This window comes from Podarcis tiliguerta, assembly GCF_965153285.1.
Source record: "Podarcis tiliguerta genome assembly, chromosome: 10".
NCBI classification, from domain to species: Eukaryota; Metazoa; Chordata; class Lepidosauria; order Squamata; family Lacertidae; genus Podarcis; species Podarcis tiliguerta.
Genome location: NC_139543.1, coordinates 64853460 through 64874484, shown reverse-complemented (window position 1 = coordinate 64874484; position 21025 = coordinate 64853460). Strand labels below are relative to the sequence as shown.

General features: G+C 44.1%; 1 protein-coding gene across 7 annotated transcripts in view; it reads left to right on the top strand.

Moving 5' to 3' along the window:
- The window catches only part of GATA3 (GATA binding protein 3), a 76042-nt gene extending 61533 nt beyond the window's left edge, over positions 1–14509 (top strand). For 6 of the 7 annotated variants that reach the window (XM_083402279.1, XM_083402280.1, XM_083402282.1 and 3 more), the window contains exons 5-6: positions 6931–7056; positions 13132–14509. In XM_083402279.1, the coding sequence (XP_083258405.1) occupies positions 6931–7056; positions 13132–13416 (411 nt within the window). In that variant the 3' untranslated portion in view covers positions 13417–14509. The remainder of the gene's footprint in view (positions 1–6930; positions 7057–13131) is intronic. The other variant, XM_083402284.1, reaches the window with a different exon arrangement.
- The last annotated feature ends 6516 nt before the right edge of the window (positions 14510–21025 follow it).

Genomic DNA, 21025 nt, shown 5'->3' with positions numbered 1-21025 from the left:
GATTGGCATGAGGCTTTGGTTGTATGCAGTGGCGTAGCGTGGGTTGTCAGCACCCGGGGCAAGGCAAGTAATTTGCGCCCCCTAACCCGGGGCAAGGCAAGTAATTTGTGCCCCCCCCGCTGCACTGTCCCTCCCCCAGATAGTCCCTCGCTCTCTCTCCGCACCACACCGCACGCCTGGCACCCTCCCCTCCACAGTGGGCGGCGACCCGGCGGCTCGGATCGGATTCGCACAGCCAGCACTGCAGTGAGAGAGAGAGCCGGGTAGGGGCAGAGAGCTGCGAGTGTGAGCGCGCCCCCCCAGATGTTACGCCCGGTGCGGCTGGCCCCCCCTGCACCCCCAACGCTACGCCACTGGTTGTATGGCATATCCTCAGACGCACAGACAATATAAGGACCCATAACAGAGAACCTTGGGAACTGCAGTTTCCCTCTTGCAGAGCTTCAGTTGCAAACTATAGCTCCCAGGAGTCTTTGGAAAGAAGGAACTGTGTTTAAAATGCCTGTTGTGTATGCAACCAGAGTCTGGGTGGGGGGGGGGGTACCGCTAGTGGCATCCACGCCACCAACTTCTTCTTTTCATTGGCATCCTTTTTTATTGTTCATATAATAATAGTAATTTATTATTTATACCCTGCCCACCTGGCTGGGCTTCCCCAGCCACTCTGGGTGGCTTCCAACCAAATATTAAAATACAGTAATACATCAAACACTAAAAGCTTCCCCAAACAGGGCTGCCTTCAGATGTCTTCTAAAAGTTTGGTAGTTGTCCTTCTCTTTGACATCTGGTGGGAGGGTGTTCCACAGGGCGGGCGCCACTACCGAGAAGGCCCTCTGCCTGGTTCCCTGTAACTTGGCTTCTCACAGTGAGGGAACCGCCAGAAGGCCCTCGGCGCTGGACCTCAGTGTCCGGGTAGAACCATGGGGGTGGAGACGCTTCTTCAGATATACTGGACCGAGGCCGTTTAGGGCTTTAAAGGTCAGCACCAACACTTTGAATTGTGCTTGGAAACATGCTGTTCAGGTCTCAGAGTGCAGCTTAGATTTTAATGACCAGTTCCAGGGCTGAGCCCTGCTGTCACCCTCGATTAAATTCTGCTCTCTGTCGTGTGATCATACGCCCTTTCCAGTCCTCTCTATATTAAGGTATCTTCAATATGAATTGATTTAACCATCTTCTGGATCGCCTAGCGTTCTGTACCGGCTGAGCTGATTGACATCCAACGCCCTTTAAAAATGTGTTGTGGAGCGGGGATTATTGGCTTGTTTTGTTTTTATTACGCATTCTGTATTTTTATATTGTGATTTTATGTTGCAACTGCCCTGGAACCTGCGGGTAGAGGGTGGTGTACATATTTAATAAATAATAATAATCATTTTACAAAACGCATTGCACCACAATGTGGCAGGTGTCTAAATCAATGTTGCCACATCCCCAAGGCATGGCAGAGATAACTTATGGTACCTCAAATAAGCTTTGCTACAGAACTCTGGTGTGCATCAGTCCTTAAAGCCAACGTCTACAGATGCCAAGGACTCAGTGCAGTTCAAGTTAAATGTATTTTGTTTCCACTGATTTCAGTATCAATTTTAAGCATGGCCTTAAAGCTCAAATTTGAATGGCCCTGGGCCAAACTGGAAGTGTGATATGTTTTCAAGGTATCCATGGCTGTGAATTTGGGGTTGTTGGTTTTTTGTCATTTTCTTCTATCCTCTGTGGAGCTAAGCATACTCCAAGATTGAGTGTGGATTTTTGGTAACTAGAATAGAGTTCAGCATCCTCAAACTCTTATATTGAAAAATAAGCAGATTCCTAGTCCCTAGGGTGACAAATCTAGGCTTTATAAGTGTGCGGGCAACAATGATTTGGTGAAAATTCAGTAGGCAGAGGTTGGTACACAGAATTGCCATTGGTTGCATATTTGCATGTGGGTGTAGAAGGCTGTCGGCAGAGGACTCTCTGTATACACATTTCCCTCTACCCTATGCAGTTACTGGGAGTTGCAGGTGGGCAGAGTGTGTTATCTCCTGCTTAGGGGTTTCCCATGGGCATCTAGTTGGCCACTGCAAGAACAAGATGCTGGACTAGGTGAGCCATTGGCCTGATCCTGCAGGCGTTTCCTGTGTTCCTAGTCTGTAACCGCCCAGCACAAGCAAAAAGAAATAACTGCAGATGGGCAAAATTACAGGATGCATTCTGCTTGCAGAATTCAGTTTTCCCTTGTGCATAAATTGCACCACTGTTGCACAGAATTCTGGTGGGTTTTTTGGGAGAGCACAGAACACATCCATTGACGGTTCTTGGCAGACATGTATATATTTTTTTTTAGGTTTGCTCTGCTTGCCTGGTGAGATGTATGCAATCATTGGACTTAAGTCCATTGATTTCACTGGAGGCTCATCCACTATACTTAACTTTTGCCCAAAGCTATTTAGGGACAGGTTTATGCTTTAAGATGCTTTGTCAGAGCAGGTTTCTTCCCCTCTTTTTCTTTTACCCCTGGTGCTTTCGATGCAAAAACCTGCTCTTTGATGCAGAATTGGAACAAACACCAATTCAGGTCTCCTGCCTGTTGCCATTTGCTCTGAATCAGCGATAAAAAGCGATTAATTTTTTTTAAAAAAAGTACTCTGACATTGCACTTTAAAGCACAGACCTGGGTCTCCAGCTGTTGTTGGACTACAACTCCCATGATCCCTAGCTAGCAGGACAAGTGGTCAGGGATGATGGGAATTGTAGTCCAAAAAACCCAGCTGGAGATGCAAGTTTGGGAAACCCTGCGTTAGTTGGACACCAGTGGCAGGAACAAAACCACACAGCCATTAAACTGTAGTTGAGGACAGAAGATGGGGTCCTATTCTATGGCATACTTAGCATCAGAATGAATGCGACTGCGAAGGATTACCCAGATAATTCTCTTTTACAGGAGCACAGCAGTTCAAAAAGCAGAGCACGCATGATACTTTGCAGATAGATGGGACCAGGTTCAACCCCCTGGCATTGCTAGTTAAGAGTAAGAATAACTGTTGCAGGCGAGGAGAGTTGCGAAAGCTTCTGTAAAATAGGTTACTGGGTGGACTGTTGGCCTGAAATGGTATAAAGTCTCTCCGTATGGACTGACGGAGTTTGTTAGTCATGGTATAATTGCGGCTGGAGCAAAGGGAACCTTATTTGGGAGACTGTTTTTCTATCATGTAGAACAACAAGATCAGTCCTTGTTTGTGGGTGTTTTTGAGCATTTGTTTATAGCAAACCTGTATGGGTTGCCTCTCCCTAGGAAAAAAATATGTTTGACAGAGGGGGTGGAATTCAGGGGCAATGGGAGAAAGCCTGGGATCTTCCGTTAAAAGGATCAGGGTTTGAGAAGAGTATTTTCTGCAGACCTGCTGCCTTGACAGTAAGGGTACCAGAATCGTGGGTTAGTCTGACCTGGTAAAAGGCAGTCTGTTAGGGGACCATTAACCATGCATGATTGTCTATCCAGGTGTTTCAAATCTCTCCCCTGTGGGCTCCTGTTGAGAGCCAGTGTGGAGCTGCTGGGTGACCTTGGGCTGGTCACACTTCTCTGAAGTCTCCCAGCCTCACTCATCTCACAGAGTGTTTGTTGTGGGGAGGAAGGGAAAGGAGATTGTTAGCCGCTTTGAGACGCCTGAAGGGGAGTGAAAGGCGGGATATCAAATCCAAACTCCTCCTCCTCCTCTTCTTCTTCTTCTTCTTCTTCTTCTTCTTCTTCTTCTTCTTCTTCTTCTTCTTCCTGTTAGGGTTGGGTAAGAAATGTGTTCACGTATTTTGTATGCAAACGTACAAAATGCCTGAACTGAAAACGCAGCCAATCCTCTAAATACACACTTGTCTGTGTTTTGCGGTGCAGGTCTTCAGCCCCCAAATGTGCACGTTTTAAGGAAAATTGACTACAAAGACGAAAAGAAAATGCATGCAAAATGGATAGAGAGTATACATATTAGGAAAAAATATGTGCAAAATGAATGTGAATTTCTGTGCAGACTTGAAAACAGTAATTTGCAAACGAATGCAGTTATGAGGTGGTCTGGATTTAAGATTGTGGAGAAACAGATTCTGCTTGTGGTCTTCCTATAGACTTCTGGTTGGTCCTTGTGGAAACAGAACTGCATGAGTCTTTGCCCTGACCCAGTAGATTCTTGTATTCTTATTTCTCCATCTCTAGTCTCCTTACATTGTTGATGGTGTTAATTTTGCCTTAGTGGGCCATACATAGAGTTCAGTTCACCTGTTCTATAATGAGCAGCAATTTCACCAGCACCACCAGTGCAATGTTATAGAATTCTATAACATCTGCACTGAAAGCAGCTACTTTGGCACCGGTGGGGTTCTGCCGTAGCCTTAAACTCACGACGCAGGAGCAGGTTTAAAAAAAAAATTGGTGTGACTTACGGGTTTATGACTGTGGCGTTAAGACGACGCATCCTTTGCACTGCAAGCCTTTTGATATCCTCTTATTGGAACAACCAGCCTTCACCCAGCCAATCACGTACACAAAAGACTTTAAGAATTACTTTTGGCAAAGATGCCTCTATGATTCATTCTTTGGCAAAACTGCCTATTCTTTTCCATTTGTGATGCAGGAATCTCTTGGAGTATGAATATATGCTTTATATTTCCAATCCCCACATGCGAAAACAACAAGGCTCCTTCCACGTTGCGAAAGATTGCTAAGCCGTTACAATAATTTCAGCATGACAGCTTAATGATTTGGTATTCCACACTGTGGAATACACTGGCTTTTCCTCATTTTTGCTATTTGATGTGACACAGCGGGGACATGATTTTTGCCTTGCTCTTCTCCTAAGGGACACAGGCTCTCCGTATGACTTTCTTAAAAAATGAGGCAGTGCCTCTTAAAATCAACAATAGGGATTCTGTTCCCCCAGGATGGGATGGTGGATTCCTTCACAATGGTGGAACAGGCTAACTCCATACCCTCCAACATTTCTCCGTTGAAAATAGGGATAATGCATAATAATAATAATAATGATAATAATAATAATTTTACTATTTATACCCCACCCATCTGACTGGGTTGCCCCAGCCACTCTGAGCAGCTTCCAACGTATATAAAAACATAAAAAACTTCCCTATACAGGGCTGCCTTCAGATGGCTCCGGAGTCGCATAGCTCCAAACCCTCCAACATTTCTCCGCTGAAAATAGGGACACCCTAAGGAAAAGCGGGACATTCCGAATCAGGAACTGGGACGGCTTCTGTTAATCCAGGACTGCCTCTGGAAAAAGAGGGGCACTTGGGGGGTCTGTCAGGTCTGGGGGCAGAGCAGTTATTAATTAATGCCTCAACACTTACCTCCCTCCAATCTCCAGGTTCTGGGGATGGGGAGATGATTCTGTATCCTTGCACATCATTCTATAACTAGGGTGGCCTTTCACAGAGACATAGAATTGGAAGGGACAGGGACCCTAAAGTTTATCTAGTCCAATCCTCATTGACCTCAGGCAGCGTGGCTATTGCTCAGGGATGAAAGGCACTTATTTCTTCACAATGCAGACATGGTGTGTGTGTGTTAAAGGATGTGGTGTGCCTCTGAAAAACAAAACAAAAACAGGTTTCTAGAAAACTAGGTGCCAGGAAGAAGGGTTTGACACACTGTGTGTGTGTGTGTGTGTGTGTGTGTGTAATGATTCACGCCAGTATGTGAGTTCCCCAGCCCTGAAGTCTGAACTGGGACAGTCCACAAAGGTAAGAAACTAAGCTTTGTGCAAAACCTGGGCTGGAATGACTCCCGACTCCTGTGGAACGGAACACCTAAAACACAGGCCGGATTTCCCTAACATTACAGTTTCCTGGCTGCTTGTTATGGCTGCTTTATTTCAGACATGATTCTGGCCTCTTTGCATTTTCTAAACGCCTGCCAAAAAGATCCGTATACAACCTGGTGCATGTGCTAGTCAGCTAAACTAAAAGATCATAATCCAACAAGATTTGGGGATGCAAGACTTGATACTTTAAAGTAGCTTTTAAAACCAAGTCAAGAAGTTGGATAGCAGTCAGTGGACTCTTGTCACTTCCATGTCATTTTCTTTCTAGGATATGATGCAATGTTTTTTTTGAGAGAGAGTAGATGTAAGGTAAATGGCAGGCTAAGAGCCCACATTCTCTTTTAAATCCCTGGTCAGCCAGGAGTGTTCTAGCGGGCTTTACACAAGTCCTTTAGTTCAGTTGCCTACCTGTAAAATGGGCATAATAAAACTGGCCCTTTGTATGGTGATATTATTGCCACTTTGTACATATTTCTGAAATCCTTGGCTTTCAAAATCAGTTTCTGGAGAATCAACTTGACTTAATACTCCAGGCTTAAATTAAGCTACTGATTTAAGGCAGGGAGATTGGACAAGCTAGATGGTGCTGCGATGTTGTTGTCTTCTGAAAACGTGTATTAACTAGCAAGTCTGTTCCAAAATCCCCATTACTGGTGCACAAAGGGTTTTTGCACATTCATAATTTTTCTAGACTCCTCATATTTAGGAAACCATTTTCTCTAATAAATAAATAAAAAAGTATCAAGAGAATTGTTGAGTATTTTTAGTTGGTGTTGTAGAAGGGAACAACCCCAGCGAAAAAAAGTAAATTTTGCATGGCTCATGCATAACAGATGATGTGCGCTGTTACTTTGATGCAATTAATCAATGGGAAATCCATGGATACAATACACTGTGGATAGAACACAACCCAAGTCATCGTCAACCTCTTAATACTTTGTTTCAGAGCTGCAAGATGCATAAATATATATATACAGAATGTGAGCAAATGCCCACATCCCTGTAATGTCCTACTTATCATGGCAAATGTCTGCAATTGACTACAATTCACTGCTTTGGATATACATCAATGCACCATGACATCTTTGTAACGCGCCTGTTTTTTCTTTTTCTACCCCAGTCAGCGGCAAGAAGGGCAGGAACATCGTGCGCAAATTGCCAGACCACCACCACCACCCTGTGGAGGAGGAACGCCAACGGAGACCCCGTGTGCAACGCCTGTGGGCTGTATTACAAGCTCCACAATGTAAGTGAGGCGGTAACTCTCAGAAGAATACCTTTTGGGGTTTAAACTAGGGTAGAATATATTTCCTGGCTTGCGTGTGGACAGGCAAACCACAGAACTTTATCTCACCAGCTCCTGCTTGGAGGCCCCTTTAGCTGAAGACAGTGCACTTCAATGCACACTGAGGCGCTTCAGCGAACTCTAACGCACTCTGAATGAAGCTGTGCTAGTCAGGTGTAAATGGGCCCCATAGTGACTTCATGGTATTGTAACATATAAAGGGAAGCAAGAGAAGTCAAGCTGACAGTCCTTTTAATGGGGCTGCACATTGTATGGAATGCTGGTTGGAAGACATAATAATAATAATAATAATAATAATAACATTTTAATTCTGCCCTCTAATTTGATCAGGGAAAGTGAAAATGATTTGCTTCCCAACCGTTTATCCTCATAACAACCCTGTAAAGTAGGATAGGCTGAGGAAAGGTGATTGGAAAAAGGTCACCGGGGAGCTTCACGCATGAGTGAGATTTGAACCCAGGTCTTCTTAGGTCCTAGTCCAGTAGTTTAACATTGAGGTATTGGCTAGTCAGTGTTCCCCAACCTTGGGCCTCCAGCTGTTTTTGGACTACAATTCCCATCATCCTTGACCACTGGTCTTGCTAGCGAGGGATGATGGGAGTTGTAGTCCAAAAACAGCTGGAGGCCCAAGGTTGGGGAACACTGGGCTAGATAATACATTCTTCTAACCAAAATGAAAATTTCCTGATTAGAAAGGTAGCAGATAGAAAGGGACCCTTTACAGGTTGCATCTCGATTCTTGCTAGGGTTGCCATCCATTTTTCCCCTCCCAAAACTCCTGAGGCACAAAGAACTGCCAGACCAGCTGAAAATTAGCAGGCGCAGTGTATTCTCATCACCACACTGTCTCCACAAGATGGGAAAAGGGCCCTCGTTAAATTTCTCTCTGTCGGATGGTAGCCAAAGTATTAGAGGCCCTACAGGGCGGGAAAAAGAAGGCAACCCTAATATTCTCACAAAGCTCTGGAACATTTTTCTTGAGCCCCTGCTTCAAGGGGAAGGGGGAAAGAAAGAAAGTGACACAAGCAATTCTCCAAAAGAAGGGAATCTGATTTTGTCCGGTCTGCTTTGGCTGTGTTGGGGTGCTTTTAGTACATCTGACATTCTTTTAAATCAATGTGTTTGTGGGAGCGAGAGAGGCTATTGTTTCATTGCATCTTTTGCCCTTGTTTTTAATTATGTATTTTGCGTTTTTATGCTGTGAACCGCACCGATGAACGGTTTTTAAAACACAAATCTAATCAAATCAATAAATAAAACAATGCTCATAAAAAGAGATGGGGAAATTTATATGAAAAGGTGTATCCTGCAACAAAATGTACCAGGGTGGAATGCTGGCCAATGAGCTGTGCCCTATACTAGCACACTCCATTCCACCCTGCGTTGTCTCTCACCTCCCCGTAGCAGCCAGTCAGTACTCCATGCCCTTTGAGCATGCTATTTTGGGAAGTTTCTGTCCCCCCCCACCCCGGGGAGGTTTCCTCTTAAGTTTTTGCACTCATCTCAAACCTTGGGTTTTCCCCAAGCTACTTAAAACCCCCTTGCATGGATGCAGTTTCAGTTATTCAAGGACTGGTGCTGAGAGGTGACATGATAGACATTTACAAAATGGTGCATGGGATAGAGGAAGTGAGCAGAGAAAAGGTTTTCTTCCTCTCTCATAAAATTAGAACTCGCAGACATCCAGTGTTGGAAAATCCATGATGTATAAAAGGAAGTGCTTCATGCAGTGCACAGTTCGGCTATGGAACTCACTGCCACTGGAAGCAGTAATGGCCACCAGCTTGGATGGCTTTAGAAATGGATGGAGCAGTGCTTCTGAATCCCAGTTGCTGGGAACCACTGATTGGCCACTGCAAGAACAGGATGTTGGACTTGATGGGCCATTGACGTGGTCCAGTAGTCTTTTTCTACAATCACATGCTAGAATAACATTGCTATTTATATATCTGATAGGGTGCCCTACCTCGAAACAAAATTAAAAAATTCCTTCCAGTAGCACCTTAAAGGTAAAGAGACTGACTCTGGGGTTGCGGCGCTCATCTTGTTTATTGGCCGAGGGAGCCGACGTACAGCTTCCGGGTCATGTGGCCAGCATGACTAAGCCGCTTCTGGCGAACCAGAGCAACGCACGGAAACGCCGTTTACCTTCCCGCCAGAGCGGTACCTATTTATCTACTTGCACTTTGACGTGCTTTCAAACTGCTAGGTTGGCAGGAGCTGGGACCGAGCAACGGGAGCTCACCCCGTTGCGGGGATTCGAACCACCAGCCTTCTGATCGGCAAGTCCTAGGCTCTGAGGTTTAACCCACAGCGCCACCCACGTCCCTAAGTAGTTGGTCTCTAAGTAGCACCTTAGAGACCAACTGAGTTTGTTATTGGTATGAGCTTTCCTGTGCATGCACACGTCTTCAGATACTGGAGGGAATTTTTTTTGTTTTGTTTTGTTTCGACTACGGCAGACCAACACGGCCACCTACCTGTAACTGGTGCCCTACCTTGCATTTGAAGGGCTCTCGGAGGGCATTCCTGTGTTTGAGGGAGTCTTTTATCTGAAGGACTGCCTGAAACCAAGTCTGGTTTAAAAGACCGAGAAGCATTAGAAAGGGAGGTTTTGCCCGTCAGCCACTTGGCAGCTGGGCACGCCTGCACGATTAGTGCTTCTGTTTATGATACAGTCTTTATAATTTGCTGCCCTGGGCTGCTTTGGAAGGAAGGGCGGGATATAAATTTAATGAACAAATAACGAACTTGCAAATGTTATGCAAATTTGAACCTTTTGCTTTGGGGATGCACGCTCTCTCTCCCTTTGACAATGCATAAGTGGCACCCCCAAAATATGCTGCCTGGTAGACTTTGTTCCCATATCTAGGTGTAAAGGCAGCTACAAAAGCGCACCACCCTTAAGGAAATGACTGAAAAGAATCGTCTTATAGTGACAGCAGTAATAGCAGAGCTCTAGCACTAGAGTTGGCAGTTTGAATCCCCGCGACGGGGTGAGCTCCCGTTGCTCGGTCCCTGCTCCTGCCAACCTAGCAGTTCAAAAACACAAAGTGCAAGTAGATAAATAGGTACCGCTCTGGCGGGAAGGTAAACGGCATTTCTGTGCGCTGCTCTGGTTCGCCAGAAGCGGCTTAGTCATGCTGGCCACATGACCCGGAAGTTATACGCCGGCTCTCTTGGCCAGTAAAGCGAGATGAGCGCCGCAAACCCAGAGTCATCTGCGACTGGACCTAATGGTCAGGGGTCCCTTTACCTTTAGCACTAGAGTAATGCGGATGGGGGCAGCGGGGTGAGATTTTTCAATTGCTTTGTACGATGTCCCTTGCACTTTTTTATTTTTAAAAAATCGATTTCTCACTTTTATGTGAGGCTTTAAAAAAAGTATTTTGCCCTCGGCAACTTTCACACAACCCCCCTTCAAAACCAGGGGGGGTTGGTTGTGGGGTGGTGCTTTTAATGCATGTATTCATTTCTGAATTTAAACCAGGTCAGCTTCCACCTTTCCCCCTCTACTTCCACCACTCCTGGGCGAGTAAATGTTTTTGCACGAAAGAAAAATAGAGACACGCTCCCCCCCCCCCGGCATAATTATGTGAATCATACAGTGACTTTATTGATATTAAAATGCTGCTTTTTTTTGGATCTGGAATTGAGTGACACTGGCATATTTATGCTGTGAGCTGTCCTGAGATCTATGGGTATAGGGCAGTATACAAATTTAATAATAGTAGTAATAATAATAATAATCTCCCAACATGCCAACCCAGCTCATTTCTTGGCTCTGTTGTTGCAACTTCATCTCTCCCACAAATTTTGTCTGACCTCCCATGGCTGTGTTTCTGTTCTCATGTGAATTGGGTAGTTCTTGTCAGGAGTTCAGCCTACACTCAAGTAGGACGTGCTTTCGAACTGGCAGAGACACATGCCCGACTGGCATGATTGTTCGGGAGCTTCAAAAGCTTTCTTCAGCTCAAATGTCACAGCGACCGATGCCAACAGAGATTGGCACACTTAGGGATCCGCAGAGTTTGTGCAGTTGTGTAACAGACCTCAGCAACTCAGCATTTTGGCTAATCTACTTTATTTACATATAAACATACACGGAGCACTGCAACGTGGCTCCCTCTCTCTCTAGCATCAGACAGCAAAGAGAAAATGAACAAATAGTCCCATTTCATGGAACACAGTAACACAATCATCCTGTTTCCGTCACTTCCCACTCTGTGGAGTCAAAACATATACCGTCATGTGATAGACAAAAATCCCATGACTGCATTCATGGAGCAGGGATTCCAACAGTTCTGCCTTTAAATGCAAACTGCACTGAAATCTCCCCCATACCGAAACACAACCCACCAGTTAAGGACTAAAGTTAAGGAAAAGGCCTTAATGCCAGGTCAGACTGTTGGTCTATTTAGCTTAGTATTGTCTACACTGACTGGCAGAGGCTCTCAAAGGTTTCAAAATGGGTTGAACTTGGGACCTTCTGCATTCAAGGCATATGTCCTCCTGCCAAGCTGCTCCCTTTTAGCGATTAATGAGACATTTGCTACCAGCAGAGCACATCCAGTTAAAACTGCTTTAGTCCGTGTTGAGAAAGGAAGGTGTTCGTAAACCACAGGCCTACTTTTTTAAAACAACAACAACAAAGCAAACAAGCCCCAAACCACCTGCAGATCACAAGGTCTTTTGGTTAGAGGTTCAAGTTGATTTGTTGAGGAAGCTGTCCTCCTTTCCCCTGCCGTGGTACCGTAGAAAAGGGTGAGAGATCACCGCAACAAGTTTGGGGAAATATATTTTCAGGGGTTTGTCAGGGAAAGAGGGTCAGCCCAGTTGATGGGAGAAAAAAGGACGAGAGTATACTAAACAGCATATTTGGGGGTTCGGTAACTGGAAAGCTTAAGAGAGAGGTGTTTTCTTTACCTTTTATTTGGTGTTTTAAAGAATGTACATTGATAATAAAAAGAACATTTTGCATAAAACGGGGGGAAATGGGAAGAAGAAAAGACAAATACAATTCTCGTTGATTCAGCAATACAGTCAAACCTCAGTTGTCGGACGTAATCTGTTCTGGAAGCCCATTCGGCTTCCGAAACATTCGACACCCGAGGCGTGGCTTCTGATTGGTTGCAGGAATTCCCTGCACTCAAGCGGAAGCTGTGTCAGATGTTTGGCTTCTGGAAAACGCTCGAAAATTGGAGCATTTACTTCTGGGTTTTCGGCGTTCACGAACCAAAATGTTCCAAAATGGAGGCGTTCGGGAGGTGAGGTTTGACGGTAGAAAAGGAAATTACTGGTGATTGATAGATTTCCAAAACGACTTCACCCCCTTTGCAATTAAATACATTCAATCAAACATATGGCATAAGGGGTATATGGATTTAAACTTTTCACATTTGAGTGACTCTCGAGTCAGATTTGCAGCTTTTGGGTCCTTTTGCTTGTGTCACTGTTCGGTTTTAGATGCCAGAAGTCCAGCTGGACTTACTTCCTTACTCTTTAGATGGCAATATGTATTCCTTCACATGCTTCAAAACATGGGCCTCCAGCCTTGCTCTGTTTGAGGGTCTCTCTGCTGTCTGTGCCCAATTAGACCCAGAATTTATATCCCCCAAATCCCATCCTGACAGATAGGAATTACCACATTTTTCGCTCCATAAGACTCACCAGACCACAAGATGCACCTAGTTTTTGGAGGAGGAAAACAAGAAAAAAAATATTCTGAATCTCAGAAGCCAGAACAGCAAGAGGGATCGCTGCGCAGTGAAAGCAGCAGTCCCTCTTGCTGTTCTGGCTTCTGGAATAGCTGCACAGCCTGCATTCACTCCATAACACACACACACACATTTCCCCTTACTTTTTAGGAGGGAAAAACTGAGTCTTATAGAGCAAAAAATACGGTAGTTTTATTTGAAACATTTTGCCCTATGCAGCTTTTGGAGGAGGAGGAGTTGGGAGGGCTGGTGGGGAGACGAGACGGCCCCACAAAAAGATTAATTGATTTTTGTTTAGATTAACAGACCCCTGACTATGAAGAAGGAAGGCATCCAGACCCGAAACCGAAAAATGTCTAGCAAGTCGAAAAAGTGCAAAAAGGTCCACGACACCTTGGACGATTTCCCTAAGGGCGGCTCCTTCAACCCTGCCGCCCTGTCGAGACACATGTCTTCCATCAGTCACATTTCGCCCTTCAGCCACTCGGGTCACATGCTAACCACACCCACCCCGATGCACCCGCCCTCCAGCTTGTCCTTCGGACCTCACCACCCGTCCAGTATGGTCACCGCCATGGGCTAAGATCGCGCCCGAGAGAGAGACTTAAATCCCCGCTGCGATGCTTCCTTTCCTTTTTTTAAGTTCTCAGAACGAGAGGTACGTTGATAATCCTTGCCTCGTTAAGAGGCGAGAGCGCTTCCCCCTCGGCACACGAATGGACAAGGGCACAGAAAGAAAAAACGAAATCATTAAAAGTTGGACGGAGGCGTAGAAACGAAAACCCCCCAGAGCAAATGTCGTGGGGAGGTGAACTCTTGGGCGCTTTTCCTCAAGTGTCTTTTGCGTCGCCAGCCACCAAATTTGGGGTCCCATTTGTGAATAAACCATTCTGACGCAAGTCCGCTCTTGAACTGGGTTTCTAGGGTCGCGAAGAAGAGATGGCAGGCTGCCCACCCCCAAATCCCAAACCTTCCCCCCCCACTCGCTCCCCCAAAGACAAGCAGATTGATGCTGAACACTGTATAACTTATATTGTAAGAAATTCTGTACATTTTTGAAGAACACTCTTGACATCTGCTTAGCTGTAAAAAAAAAAAAAAAAAAAAGGAAAGGAAAGGAAATTGGCTTGTTGGTCAAATGAAATAATGAGTTGAATGTTTTCCTGGTACGGACTGAGAAGAACGAGGTTGGACCGGCATATGGACAAACTGCCACTTGCGTTTTTTGCTCTCTCTCTCTCTTTCTCTCTCTCTCTCTCTCTTTCTTCACTCACTGGCTCAAGTTGTTTTGACGCATTAAAAAAATAAATTAATCCAAGTTGTAGGCAAATCATGCATTCCAGGCTACGGGGCCTCTGAACAATAGGGGATGTTTTTGTTTTTGAAGGGTTTCAGGGCAGTTGGTGTGACATTCAGCTTGTAGCTGCGGCGAGTTTGTCCAGGCCTTATACGCATTGTGAACAAGTTCCTGTAATTGTTGTTTGTATGTATAATTCAAAGCACCAAAATAATAATAATAAAAAAACGAGATGTAGATTTATTTCATCCTATGATACAGACTGAATGGTTGTATAAATTTTACTTACTGCTAGTGTTAAGAACTGCGCTTTTGATTTTGTTTTCATATTTTCCCCCTCTTTTTTTTTTGGAGAATAAACTAGATTAAATTCTGTTGATTTCTTGTCTGCTTATGCTTTTGGAGTGATGTTCAAAGGTTCTTTCTGTGTGCGTGTGTGTCCGTGTGCCTCTGCTTCCATGGAAAGGCAGAAAAGGATTTGGTCTCAGGCCCTAGGATTCTCGGGATCCAGGATTTTAAGACCAGCATCATCGAAACAAGTTTAAAGGCTTGTAGGAATATAGGAAGCTACTGTGGACCAAGTCAGGACACCAGTCCATCCAGATCAGAATGGTCTACACTGCTGGTCTTCTACTGGTTGGGTGGGAACCCAATAGTGGGTCATGGCCAGATCCAAGGTGGGTCGCAACAGAAGCGTCACCACCATTCAGATATATGGGGAAAGAGTAAGAAACGGGTCTCCAAATTCAGGGTAGGTTAGAATGTTAGAGTTAAAAGCTGGTGGATTAGGGGAATGCTGTGGATGTAATATATCTTACAATCATAGAGTTGGAAGGGGCAACAAGGAATGTCTAGTCCAACCCCCTGTAATGTAGGAATCTTTTGCCCAATGCAGGGATCGAATTCACGACCCTGAGCCTAGAAGTTTCATGCTCTACTGAATGAGTTTTATTTCAATAAGGCTTGCGGCAAAGTTCCCCAATATATTCTTTTTGGAGAAGCGTGGGAAATGTGGACTGGACGAAGTAACTGTTAGGCTGATTTGTAGCTGGTTGACTGAACCTAAATAGTACTCACTAATGGTTCCTCACCGTCCTGGAAACAGTGACAAGTGGGGTGCTGCTGGGTTCTGTCCTGGGCCCGTCGTCGTTCAACGTCTTTACAAACAACTTGGAAGAAGGAATTGAGGGGATGCTCATCAAATATGCAGATGACGCAAAACTGGGAGGGGTGGCTAATGCTGCAGAAGAGAGAATTGAGATTCAAGATGGCTTTAAGTGGCCGCCGAGACCACATAACACCGGTCTTGAAAGACCTGCATTGGCTTCCAGTACGTTTCCGAGCACAGTTCAAAGTGTTGGTGTTGACCTTTAAAGCCCTAAACGGCCTCGGCCCAGTATAGCTGAAGGAGCATCTCCACCCCCCATTGTTCAACTCGGACACTGTGATCCAGCTCCGAGGGCCTTCTGGTGGTTCCCTCACTGTGAGAAGTGAGGTTACAGGGAACCAGGCAGAGGCATTCTCAGTAGTGGTGCCCGCCCTGTGGAACGCTCTCCCACCAGATGTCAAAGAGAAAAACAACTACCAGACTTTTAGAAGACACCTGAAGGCAGCCCTGTTTAGGGAAGCTTTTAATGTTTAATAGACTATTGTATTTTAATAGTTTGTTGGAAGCCGCCCAGAGTGGCTGGGGAAACCCAGCCAGATGGGTGGGATATAAATAAAATAAAATAATATTAACAGATTGGAGAACTGGGCCCTAATTAACAAAATATATTTCAATAGGGACAAAGGTAAGGTTCTGCACTTAGGCAGGAAGAATCAGCTGCACAAGTATAAGATGGGGGATACCTGGCTTGCCAGTAGTACATGTAGAAAGGATCTATGGGTCCTGGTGGACTGCAAGCTTAACACGAGTCAACAGTGTGATGCAGCAGCAAAAAATCTAATGCTATTCTAGGCTGCATCCACAGAAGTCTAGTGTCCATATCAAGGGAAGTAATAGTCCCGCTCTTTTCTGCTTTGGTCAGGCCACACCTGGAATACTGTGTCTAGTTCTGGGCATCCCAATTTAAGGAGGATATTGACAAGCTGGAACAGTGGGTATGGGCGATTACTGCAAAACCACAAACCTATACCTTGCCACCATGTTTGCTCCTATAGCTTGCTAGGATGAGTTTGGCTGAACAGTACAACCCTCTCTTAACATGGTATGGCTTCCTTTAATTCTTGTTTGTTTAAAGAACCAGACCTAGAAAACACAAATAAAGATTAGAAAATTATTTCCCTCATCCAATGACATACTTCAATACATACCTGTGACTTTGACCATTTGCACCAAGTATCACAGAGTTAAGCATCTTTTGATCTCATTAATTCACCTGTCTGTATTTACCAGGAACACTTTGTATTTTCTGGTTTCTGTCCCTTCTTGATCCCTTCTGTGTCCCAAGAGGAGGCACTTCTGGTCTCTTCCCACCCTTGTTCCCTATGTAGATCTTCACTCTGCCCTCCTTCCCTGGCTGGGGGATGGGTGCCATTTTGTGGCTTGCTTCAGGCGCTAAAATGTATTGGGCCAAACCTGTACTGCACAAAAGGAGAGCCACCACCAAGAAGGCCCTGTGCAGAATTCATCTTACGAAGAATGGCAGTTTTTATTAATGCCTCCCCCCCCAGCCAAAAACTAATCAGGCTTCTGGTCCTTATGGCTGCTAGTATATACACGAGAGAGTATGTGGGAAAAGCTGGCTGAAATCTTTAAAGTCAGAAAGACAGCCGAATAAAATTCCCAGTGGTTTGAGGTGAGACTTTCATTACTAGTAAAACCAGAATCAGTGATGCAAAACTGAGACCACAAAAGTGGCGGTGGGGAAAATGTACAATAAACAATGCAAAATAAGGTAAATTATGCTGACTTTCCTAGTTCGCACAATAGTTTATTTGTTTATCTCAACAGTTTGTACAGTACTCAGTTGCCATTATCTCTGTATAATTTTATTAAATTTTCTGTTTTACAATTTAAAACACTCGTTTTACATCCTTAAGATACCAGTGACTTCCCTTCTTCTCTTTCCATGGTTGTCATAAAACCCTGCATATTTTACAAAAAATGATACCATTCGGTATTTCATTACTACATCCAGTTGCCATTGTCTCTAAGCAGTGTACAAGTAAAACACAACAGAATAAAGATTAAAGAACAGATTATTGTTATATTTTCATCAGAATATTTTCTATATCTGAACACGCACACAAACCTTTTTTCTGAATAATTTGGCTTTGCTTGGGCATGGTGCTTTTTTGTTTTAAAGCCCAGATTATGTATAGAATTATAGAATGGTAGAGTTGGAAGGGATGCAAGACTGTCTTGTCCACCTTTCTCCAATGCAGGAATCATCTTCTTCTTCTTTGGCCATCACTCGTAGCTGAGTAAGATTGTCTTCCATAAACATAGTTTTAACAATGAGTCTGTAAGTGATTGTGGAGGCCAATTCTGGACCCACACGTCCTTTCACAGTGGGGACATTGGTTTCCGGGTGGGAGTTGATCACGGTGTGGATTTGCCAAGAGTGCCTTCCTCTTCCTAGCACGTTTCTCCCTTGTGTCCTGAGTTCGAGTGTCTTCAAAGCCCATGACACCTTTGGTAAAGGCTGTTCTCCAACTGGAGCGCTCGCAGGCCAGTGTTTCCCAGTTGTCAGTGTTTATACTACATTTTTTTAGATTTGCCTTGAGACAGTCTTTAAACCTCTTTTGTTGACCACCAGCATTACGCTTTCCATTTTTAAGTTCGGAATAGAGTAGTTTACAAATGCAGGAATCACAGCTAATGTCCCCCTAAGAGGTACACATAAGACCAGGGTACCAGCCCTCTGCCCCACCTGCAAATGTTGTATTTGCTGGAGCAGGGTGTACAGTTCCCCAACCACTTGGGTTTAACCGTTTCAGTGCTGGCAAATAGTGACTCCCCCTCCCACAATTGCCGGCTTGGCGACATCACCTGGGTTTGATGGTCTGGCGAATGCGCAACATTCCACACACAGCTGCACTGAAGCGCGAGAAAGGATTAACTGTGTCACTCTTGCCAGGATCGATGCTCTGCCACCCTCTCTTGTCAGCAGCGAAAAGCATGATGGAATGGGAACGCTCACAAGCCCTTCCACTGAATTGTCCAAAATGTGCTGTCTTTCCTCCTAGTAGGTTGACCGACAAAGAACCTGTCAACCCATTCTGGGTGATCAATAAAAGCTGCTCTGTGCCTCTGTTGCTCTGAAGACAGACCTTCCTAGAAGGAGACAAGATCGTGGAATGCAATCTTCTCTTTCTCCAGAACAAAGCTTTGGGATTTGGGAACAAAGCTTTGGTGAGCTCCAGATGTTCTGGAGGTGGGGCTGATGGGAGCTCAGAACATCTGGAGGGTACCAAATGGCAGAAAATGTGAATTTAAGAAGATGCTTAAAGTTGTTATTCCCAAGACGCCTGCAGCATTTCTTCTGGGAGTTATAAGGGCAGAGGTTCGAAAGGTTGTTTATATATGCCAGTACTGCAGCTAGAATCCTGTATGCACAGAAGTGGAAAGAATAAGAAGTCCCAATTTTAAAGTTAATAGATTATGCAGAGATGGCGAAGTTGACAGCAAAACAAGAGATCTAAAGGATGAGAACTTTACGGGCTAATTATGGGCTAAAATTCACTAAGGGGAGCTGGGTTTGAGGGATGGAATTGAGGTTTTCCTTTGGGTCACCTAAGGCCAGGGGTATCTGAATGGCTGGTATTAAAGTTGAACTTTCTTTGGACTCTACAATGTACTGTCATACGCTGGTCTTGCATCCCTGTGTAGCATTAGACAGTCATCTGTCTAAATTCCCATTGGATGTAAAAGCTGCTCAATTTTCATCACTTTTGCATTGGGTTGATAAGAGAATTACCCAATCCAAAATACCCCCTTTTTCGGTTTCATATGTCTTTGTAAAAAACCCAAAACGCCACTATTGAAAGGGAAAATGATCTTGCAAAGCTTCCAAATTCTTCTTTCTTTAATGCTCATGGTCCTAAAATTTTAAGACAGTTTTAAGGGGTTCAAGGTTTCTTTTCTTTAAAAATTTAATCCATTTAATGGATAATAGGTTAATCAACTACAGCTTTAGTCAATTAATCAGAAGGCGATTTTTGGGCGGGTTAAAAGAACACTTGTTGGAGGCTATTTTGGTTCTGGTGTGCTGTCGCAACAGGGAATAACAAAGAAACCCTCACCACAATACATTCTGTCTGATCAAATTTTATTTTCCTCCTTCTCGAAACATTTTGTCTATTAGATTTCAATCTAGTCTACTCTTCCGTCAGCATATTAGAAAAGCACATTTGGAGGCCTGGCGACGTGCAAGAGTGTTTAATCAGTCCATCAGTTCTAAAAGTCAGCAATTATTCAGCTAAAAATTTTCCTTGTTATTTCTATGTCATGCAGGGGCACAATTTTTCAGGGGGCATGAACCAGGTGCCCCCCCAGGTGCCCCTTCTTGTGGTTTCCAGTGACTAGTGTTCAGAAACATTGCTGTCTCCAATTGTGGAGGCAGGGCATAGCGCTCATGGCTAGTAGTCATCCATAGTTTTCTCCTTCATGAATTTGTCTCACCATCTTTTGAAGCCATCCAAGTTGGTGGCCGTTACTGCCTCCTGTAGGATTGGGTTCCACCGTTTGTGCGCTGTGAGGGGAGGAATATTGGGCTGACATTTTTTAAAAAAAAATAAAATTTCTGTTTTACAATTTAAAATATTCATTTAAACAACCTTACAATACCAATGACTTCCCTTCTTTTCTTTCCATGGTTCATTTTGCATAACATAAATCCCTGCATATTTTTTATAAACTAAGCCATTCAGTATTCCATTATTACATCCATCAAAATTTATTTTTTGATGGTTGCCAATGGTTGCCATCAATTTGATTTGAATTAATTTTATAATGATTTTAGAATGTTGTATTATTTTATTGTTGTTAGCCGCCCTGAGCCCAGCTTCGGCTGGGGAGGGCGGGATATAAATAAAATATTATTATTATTATTATTATTATTATTATTATTATTATTATTATCATTATTATCATTATTATCATTATTTACACTGTTGTATTTATCTTAATGCTGCCAACGTTTTCAAGTGTACACAACTTCCCCACACATATTCAATAAACATTTTCCAATCTTCTTTCTTCTTGTTCTCTTATTCTATAAGTTCAGTCTGCAAGCTGCACATATTCCATCAGTTTAGGTTGCCATTCTTCTTTTGTTGGGACTTCGCTTGTTTCCCATTTTGGGGCTAACCAAACATGGGCCGCAGAAGTGGCATACATAAATAACCTTTCCCCCCCTCACTTGGGAAGTTCCATCTGAATTATATCCAACAGAAAGGACTCTGTGTTGTTGTTTTTTTGGGGAAAGTGCTTTTAAACATTTTTTTCAATTCATTATAAATTATTTCCCAATACTCTTTTACCCTTTTCCAGGTCCACCACATAAGTTGGGGTAACATTTTGAACTGTGGGTGAGGAGTGGAAGAAACCTTCAAGGTTTGAACTTCGGGTCTAGCTGTTCCTGAAGTAAATGGTCAGGCAGATAAACCACGCTCCCCAAAACCCAATTTGGTCTCTCTTTTTGGCCTTCGCAGTCCCACACCCCTCTTCCTTCCCTCCACTTACCTACTTTTCTATCTCTTAGCTAAATTACAAAAGGCTGAAGATCTGGACCATGGGTAGGCAAACTAAGGCCTGGGGGCCGGATCTGGCCCAATCGCCTTCTCAGTCTGGCCCGTGGATGGTCTGGGAATCAGCATGTTTTTACATGAGTAGAATGTGCCCTTTTATTTAAAGTGCACCTCTGGGTTATTTGTGGGGCCTGCCTGG